The sequence below is a fragment of the Amphiura filiformis genome, unplaced genomic scaffold (genome assembly GCF_039555335.1).
Source record: "Amphiura filiformis unplaced genomic scaffold, Afil_fr2py scaffold_46, whole genome shotgun sequence".
Classification (NCBI taxonomy): Eukaryota; Metazoa; Echinodermata; class Ophiuroidea; order Amphilepidida; family Amphiuridae; genus Amphiura; species Amphiura filiformis.
In genome coordinates this window covers 143,512-152,490 of record NW_027305510.1, presented here as the reverse complement: position 1 = coordinate 152,490, position 8,979 = coordinate 143,512, and the positions used below count along the sequence as shown (strand labels likewise).

At 39.7% G+C, this 8,979-nt stretch overlaps 1 protein-coding gene across 1 annotated transcript in view; it reads right to left on the bottom strand.

Moving 5' to 3' along the window:
• Positions 1–2,935: 2,935 nt before the first annotated feature.
• LOC140144234 (uncharacterized) overlaps positions 2,936–8,979 on the bottom strand; it is a 30,720-nt gene continuing 24,676 nt past the window's right edge. Inside the window, exons 12-16 of the mRNA XM_072166050.1 lie at positions 7,370–7,630; positions 6,288–6,407; positions 5,168–5,251; positions 4,101–4,184; positions 2,936–3,196 (exon numbers count right to left, since the gene is read on the bottom strand). Of these exons, the coding sequence (XP_072022151.1) occupies positions 3,042–3,196; positions 4,101–4,184; positions 5,168–5,251; positions 6,288–6,407; positions 7,370–7,630 (704 nt within the window). The 3' untranslated portion in view covers positions 2,936–3,041. The remainder of the gene's footprint in view (positions 3,197–4,100; positions 4,185–5,167; positions 5,252–6,287; positions 6,408–7,369; positions 7,631–8,979) is intronic.

Below are 8,979 nucleotides of genomic sequence, written 5' to 3'. Positions count from 1 at the left end.
ACTGAAGTCGCATTGAATAGTTTTCAGAAGTCCGTCATGATATTGGCTGTAAGATAATCAGTCGTCACTACGAAGCATACACAGTACATGCAAAGTGTAGACGGCTGATTGGAATTAGTCTAATGGGCAAGTTGATAAATTTAATGTAATGACAAGTAAAACTGGGGAAAGTTGGAATACACCCAAATGTATCAGGAATACACCCAAATGTATTAATAAATACACCCAAATGGGCAAGTTGTTCAATTTTATATGAACACTGAATGTAATGAGAAGTCAACTGTTCTGATGGATGAGGGGAAAGTTAAAAATCTCAATTTACACAAATGACAGTATACTACACATTGCTATTTGCAAACTATACAATTATTATGTTACAGTTTGTCCACTCCGAAGTACAAAGTCACAACGGGCGCGTATATAGCGCGTAAACAGTGCGCAGTGCTGCATCTCTGCTGCAAGTATGCGTGCCTTCAAAGTCGGCACAATGTGTGCGTCCGCGTCGGTACTTTGTACTTCAGAGTAGACCGACTATAGAAGAAACATCTTGTCATTTCAAACAATTCTGTGTTCAATATACTCAAACTCATACAAAAACCAGACCTGTGCCCCTTCAGGCATTTCAGTCAGAGCTATTGCTATATAGACTGGTCTTGTTTTAAGTTCACAGAACTTTATATATTCAAACATTATGTTTAGAATTTAGCAAACATTAATCTTGCATGTTCCAGGAGAAAACTACCCCAGGGGGTGGGGGGGGTACTCAAGTTTGGTTTTGGTAGGGACGTGCCGCTGAGATTTTGAAAGTAGACTCATAAATATACCAATTTTTCAAGAAATTTGGACCCATTGATATACCAAAAGTCAAAATTTTCGTCCGAATTTACCCAAAATTGTCTTAGTTTTTACAAATTTTGGCTAGATTAAGGACAAATTGGGCTGATTTCAGAAAAAATTGAGAAAATTAAAAAAAAGGACCCATTCATATACCAAAATAGGCTTTGAAAAAGGGGTCATTGATATACCAGAAGGCTGAAAATGCTACCCATGTTTGCGGCACGTCCCGTATGGTCATTTGTACTGAGTACCCCGGAAAACTACCTGTCCAAACTGAGTGGCTGGCTAAGACAGTGTTGCCATGCGTTATCTTGTGTGAACTAGGGAAGCACATGTTGCATCCAAATGTATTCCATCTTATAATATCCACTTATGGTGACACAATTGAGTAATTTTACCTACATATATTACACAATATTTCTGTACACATGTACACTATTGTGACCCAATCAAGAGTTACAAGATGAATGGGCCCTTTGCTAATACGTCTGTAAAATGGGGGAACTTTGCATTAGGAATACACCCAAATGTATTAGGAATACACCCAAATGTATTAGGAATACACCCAAATGTATTAGTAATACACCCAATGTGTATTAGGAATACACCCAAATGTATTAGGAATACACCCAAATGTATTAGGAATACACCCAAATGTATTAGGAATACACCCAAATGTATTAGGAATACATCCAAATGTATATAACTAACAATAATAGTATGTATCCAGTGTTGGTTGCGTCACTTTGATACCATATCAAATCATGCATACGTATCCGCAGCTGATATCGCGTTATAATTAAAGACACAGATAAAAAGAATTTATCGCGTCTGACGTCATCTGTCAATCAAATTCGAGCACGGTTTGTTTACAAGTGTTGTGATGATAACTTGCTGAACGTGGATTTATAACCGGGCGCCTTATTGTTAATTTTGCACCTTTCGACATGCAAACCATCTCAAAAGTTAGGTCTTTATAGTAGGAAACTTTCATAACCGAAGGCACCATGTCCACAATGCCTAGAAAAGCTGCTTTTTGCCTTGTAAAAGTACGTATTTTTTTCGCCATTTGTTGCTATTCCTTTTCTCCGATCAGCACGAGATAGATCGGCCTTCCTTTTACGCGCTGATTAACCTGTGTAAACCAATTGCAATCAAGGATCGTAATTGACAGTGACATCAGACGCGATAAATTCTTTTTATCTCTGTCTTTAATTATAGTAATTTTGATAGGGATTGGCGTAGCTTGTTATAATACAAGAATACACCCAAATGTATTAGGAATATACCCACATGAATAAGGGTCCCAATATTGGTCCTTAAGGTAAACCACCCATCATGCATACGTATCCGCAGCTGATATCGCTTTAGTAATTTTGATAGGGATTGGATTTGGAGTAGCTTGGAGAACAGGATTGACACCCTTTGGGAGCTTATACAAGCATTTCCTGTCTATACCATTTGGTTTGAGCGGCATTTTTAACCTGTCGACCATCGAAATCGATTCATCAACACCGTCTTCTTCTTCTTCTTCAAGTAATTCATCAAATACATCGGTATCCGCAAGTTCAGCGTAATTGACCTTTTTCTTGCGTGCGCGTCCTCTGCGTTTTACACCTATGTCTCCATCGGCTTCCTCTATTCCAGGCGCTTCAACTATTTCAAGATTTGGTTCTTTTTCATTTTCCACCAGCTTTTGTTTCTGTTGAGGGCGCTTTCTTATTCTCTTCTTTTTGGTCGTATCTTTGGGTTCTTGATTTTCGGACTCTTTGTTTCCTTTTGCTTTAGCTTTTTCAATGCGTTTCTTGATTGGTTTTGGTTTCATTTTGGCCGGTTTTGGTGCTTTGGGTGCTTTCGGTGGTTTGGGCTCCTTTAGCGGTTTGGGCTCCTTCGGCGCCGGGGGCGATTTCTCTGGTTTGGGCGGTGCCGCTGGCTTATAATGTGTTGCGAGATGTCTGTCACGATTACTCCTCCGATGAAAAGTCAAATCGCAATGGGGACATTTGATAATTTCTTCCGGTTTTGCGTGTAACTCTTCGTGTTTTTTCACTGATTTCAAATACTTGAAATCCTTGTCGCACATATTACATTTAAATCGTTTTGCGTTTGTATGAACACCTTGGTGGCGCTGTAAATATGCAGGGGTCTTGAAACTCTTGTAGCAATACAAACAGTTGTACGGTTTATGGAGGGAATGCGATGCTTCATGTTTCTTGAGGCGCCACTGGATATGAAACTTTTGCATAACTGTTACACGAGAAGGGACGTTCGTTCGTATGAAGACGCCGGATGTGCATCTTGAGCTCGCTCCCACATTTAAACGTTCTGTCGCATCGATTACATTTGAACGGTCTTTCCCCTGTAAAACAAAGGAATAGTATTGATTATTGATAAATGTTGATGTATTGATTATTGGTTATTGATAAATTATCAATTTCTTGTTATTATTACACATGACAGCAGCAGACAAGTTGTAGCATTTATCAAAACTCAAATTTTCTCCCCATATCTGATGGCGCGATTGTACGTGGCGGTACAGGGAGTCCAGGTTCTCCTTCTCTTATTCTGTAGAATACACCTAAATGCCTCAGAAATACACCCAAATGTCTCAGAAATACACCCAAATGTCTCAGAAATACACCCAAATGTAATTAGGAATACACCTAAATGTTTCCAAAATACACCCCCACATGGTATTGGCTGGTGTCGGGGTTAACCATTGGTTTCTACGGCCAAAAATCATGTGGCTAATGTTTATAATTCAACAAATATTTCTTAATTATCATTGGTTTCTAGAAACTGTCAAAAGTCACAATGTAAATATTTCATGGGATTCTTCTATTAGCCAATCAGAGCCCTGCTTAAATTTCATGGGACACTTCAATTAGCCAATCAGAGTAATGCTTTAATTAGCAACAGGGCACCACATATATCACTTTAATCATCAACACAAGTGGGGTGTTAAATTTCAAATGAAGTTAAATTCACACTCCCTGTGTAGGAGATTAAGGTCATGCCGATGATGCCTTACATAGGGGGCCTGGATTTCAAATAGAATCAAGCATGAGAATACATTTCAATGAAAAAAAAGGAAAATTCTTATAAAAAATGGGAAAAGTGCGTAAAATACATGACACAAAAGCTCAAAATGGGCTAAAAAGAAATAAAATACATGGAAATTTGGACACAAAAAAAAAAGAAGAAAGAATTCCTTTTAAAAAAGGACAATTCTCATGCTGCCTGTAGAATAGCCTGATACTGACCTGTGTGATTTCTCTGGTGCAATTTGAGATTGCTACTTTTACTGAATCCTTTGTTGCATATGTCACATTTAAATGGTTTCTCTCCTAGGAATTAAACAAATAAATGATATAAGTCAATGATTCACATCTGTATAACAGTAAAGAAAACATGGGATATAGATAACAGGTGCATTTATTGCCATATTGAAACATTTCCATAAAATATAAATTACTATTCCATAAAATGTTAGCTTTTACTGTCAGATATGTCCCCATTTAATTTTGAAACAAACAATTGAAGCAAAAGAAAAGAAAATTTGGATTTACTACCAGTGCTGATATCACCAATGCGTGTCATTCAGTCGGTTGCATATACGGCATGGACCCCACCTTGGGCTTATCTAATAGTGGACACACACACTTTTAGTTTATTCAACATAGCCTGGACGCAGTGAAATTTTCATTATCCAAGTGGGGACAGACTCCCAATTGCAGTCATTGCTTACAATGCTTTGAGTCAAGGATATTAAAGCCAGGGGCAGTATGTATCCAAGTAGGTAATGAGTCATCCAAGGAGCAGGGATATTAACATTTCTAAGGAAGGGATACTTGCATACCTGTATGAGTTCTTTCATGTAATTTACAGTTGCTGCTTTGAATGAAGCCTTTGGGATGAGGACATTAAAGCCAGGGGAAGTATATATCCCAAGTAGGGAATGAGTTATCCAAGGAGCAGGGATATTAACATTTCTAGGGATGGGATATTTTGTATACCTGTATGAGTTCTTTCATGTAATTTACAGTTGCTGCTTTGAATGAAGCCTTTGGGATGAGGACATTAAAGCCAGGGGAAGTATATATCCCAAGTAGGGAATGAGTTATCCAAGGAGCAGGGATATTAACATTTCTAGGGATGGGATATTTTGTATACCTGTATGAGTTCTCTCATGTAATTTACAGTTGCTGCTTTGAATGAAGCCTTTGGGATGAGGACATTAAAGCCAGGGGAAGTATATATCCCAAGTAGGGAATGAGTCATCCAAGGAGCAGGGATATTAACATTTCTAGGGATGGGATATTTTGTATACCTGTGTGAGTTCTCTCATGTAATTTACAGTTGCTGCTTTGAATGAAGCCTTTGCCACAATGACTACAAGTGTAGGGTCTCTCTCCTGCAAAGAAAAATTGAGGAATGAAAAGATACACAATTGGTTAAGTACATAATCTTAATACTAATTATGGCGTGTCCGTCCTCCAGCGTGGCTTCGCTAACGCGTGCTTTCATGATGCGTATATAGCGTGAGCTTCATGTGCGTGATCAGCGTGTAAGCGCTATCGCGTAGTCTTGTGAGTACCGACAGGCGCAGTCGCGAGCACCGGAAAGCATTACAGTGACTAACAGGTGCATCTCATCGGACCAATGGGCCTATTTTAAAGACATGATTAACATAAAAATCATCAGTTATGGTAAGGCCTATGTAACCCGTTTGCGTTCACATTTCTCCCGATTGAATTGACGGCCTACATCCAGACACTACTAAAATTTCGGGATATTTTTGGGTCCTCCGATGTGGTTGCAGGACAGGGTTTGGAAGAGGCGAACGATGGGTTTTCAGATTATAGGTTCCGAAGTAAACGTCACAGCTACAAAACAGAGTTGATAGTTGTGTCTTAATCATTGAGAGACGTATATCATATAGTAGTTTGAACGGTCAGGACAAGTATTATAGGTAACGGGCGTTGGGTAATTAGAGATAGGCCTATCACGAGAACCGCCCAACCCGAGAACCGCGAGATCTAGTATAATGATAAAAGTGACCAATTAAAACAGAGCTTTCAGATCCCTTAGCTCTTTTAAGCTTAATCCCTTTCAGCCCTACTGACTATTCTTACCACATCCCTGATTGGCTCAGTACATAATATAGATTATATACCTCATCTAAAGATGCCTGCCATCTGATTGGTTAAAAGCGCGGCCATAGTTTTGACTACAATGCCTGCAAAAGTAACTATTCCCCAGGCATAGTTCTGCGTGTGCTTTGTTCCCAGCGTAAAATGTATGTGTTAGAGTTCACCGATACACTGATACCAATGTGTGTTCATGCTGGCTAAGGTTGCTACTATTAATTGTATTAGGGAAGTTGCTTCAGCACAAACATAACATTAGTGGTCCCCAAATTGAACCTTGTGGGACTCCCAGATACCAACCTGTATGAGTGCGTTCATGCTGTCTGAGATTGCTACTGTCAGGGAAGTTGCGTCCACAAAACATGCATCTATACACTCCATTACGTCGTCTGTTGTTCCTCTTCCCCGGGCTTGTTTTGGCTGAAATGAAACATTCATGTCAAGAAATAATTGAATATAAAGAAAGCTTTGCATACAAAACATGATATATAACTGGACTTTATTGTAGGTATATTAATGACCCCTTTTGAGTCTCCCCCGCCCCCAGCACTCGATACAAACGTATGTCCATGTCAGCTTTTGATGCATGATGAATAAGTAAGTAAATCGCACCAATAGCCTAGATTTGTTTAGTGTGCATCGGGCAATGTTGAAGCTAAAACCCAAACTGGGACTGGGAAATGAGCGTGGAGGTTGTACAGAGGTCAAAGGGTATCCAACAAATATCACCTCCATAATGAAGAGCTAAGTACGGGTTAGGTTTAATAATTAGAGGGCTTGTGATTTCCAAACGTAGGTATCAAACGCTCATGCATCTATTCAAAATCTTGTTTGTGACGCGACTTTGAATCGAGGCACAGGCGTTTGATACGTACGTCTGGATATCGCAAGCTCTCAAATGTTTATGTAAATGCTTCGCTAGTCTGAGTCTGCTGGGTTACGCTGCTTAGTTTTCTTTTATGTAGAAAATAATACGTAGCCACCAAAAGCCGAGAATGAATGCACAATATTGGGAGTTTTATATTCAAATCATACAATATTTAAATGTGTATGTTTTCAAGATTTTGTACGTGTTGGACTTTGGGATTTGAAGGGGTCCGCACTCCGCAAAGTGCGTGAACGCGTTAATATGTGTGATTTGTGCGTTAAAGAAAACCCTGACCGCCACCCATCCCATAAGACTTGTGTTTACCCTATCCTACCCCTAACCGCACCCATCCTATAGACCTTTTCCGTAATTGCCCACCTTTCGCTGTAGATGGGGTAAACATCGATGTCACATAACAAAAAATATCGAAAGCAAGGGCAACTTTCGCTGTAGATGGGGTAAACATGTGTTTACCCCATCCTACCCCTAATCACATCAATCCTGTAAGACTTACGTTTAGATTCCTGTTGCTGGGTGTTCATGGGATTATTCTGAAGTGGATCATGCCAGTTGCCCATAGGTGGGAGTGCAGTAGACAGACTCTGATGGTGTGCATGCTGCTGCTGCTGCTGATGATGATGTGGCTGATGCTGTTGCTGCTGCTGATGATGGTGAAGATGCTGTTGGTGCTGTAGCTGATGGTGATGTTGTTGGTGGTGTTGTGGTTGGTGCTGGACCATGGGTTGGTGATACGATGTGTAGGTGGAAGTGGTGACTGAATTGAAAAAAAAAACACCATTGAATCGAGGAGTGTCTTTTGGAATTTGCAGCAGAACATTAAATAGCTCTTCTGGAGCCTTCAAGGAGAGCTGTGTAGAGCATTTACAATAAATTCATTACCTCATTAATATACGCAGCAAGTGCAATCCAATCACAGATAATAACTTTTAAATACGCAGATGCAAATGCAGGTCATTGAAAAAGTATAATGACCGCGTCTCGCGACGTAGCTAAAAGTACGCTCTACAATGACCGCGTAACGTGACGTGTTACGCGTTCGAACAATTTATGCGGACGCTGGCAGCCGTATTTGGACATCGCATGATTGCGTGCTAGTGTGATTGGTTGCTAGCGGCATTTCCTTAATGGGCTATTCGATTTTTTACAGGGAAAACAACAGATAAAGTTAAAATTGTGTTCTGTTTTCAAATTAAAAGAAGAAAATGTGATGGAAATTGAATTAAAAAAAGTGAAAAGTGACGGTTATGAATGAGGTTAATGACTTTGCATCAGTTATTTTTCGGGTATTGTGAAATATTTAAACATTGTGCTTTGGACCTCGGAATATTATTCCTCGGTTCCAAAGCACAATGTTTAGATATTTCACAATACCCTCAAAACAACTGATGCGCAGTCATTAACCTCTAAATGTAAGAAGAGAAGGGTCAACTAAGGAGAGCTAAAAATCATTCTCTATATCAGATTTAAAGAGAGCAGAAGTGAGCGATTGCTCTCACTCTCCTCAAAGGGCAGTCCCTGTTGAATCCAGCAAGGATAGCATTAGAATAGCGGCTTTGAACTGGGCTGTCATTGTGAGAAAGTAGAGCACACTGAGGTGGATTGGGCTACTCCAGTTGAAATCCATACACCCCCTATGATGGAAGACATGACTTTAATCTCCCACACAGTGAGTAATCCATACACCCCCTATGGAAGACATGACTTTAATCTCCCACACAGTGAGTGCGGATTTAAAATGGGGTTACTGGAATGTGTGACTCTACACTCTCTGTCAGAGTTGTACAGGGTGTCCCAGAAAAAAATATCGGGTGAATGAATTTGGACATAGGCTTGGGAATCTAAAAAATTAAGCAGCAGGGATTGGCTCATTTTGTTGTGCATCCTTTCCCCAAATTTTATTTGACTTTGAATATTTACCAAGCGACTACAGAACGTGAGATGCTTGGGCAAAACATTACTTTTAGTCTTTCTTAAACATATCAATCCTAAAATTAGTCCCCTGTCACGCACACAAATGCAAAATATCGTACCGTGTACTACTGTGTGATGCGTGTATTGCGCGTAGCTGACATACATAGTACACAACAGGGGGTTTGAAATACA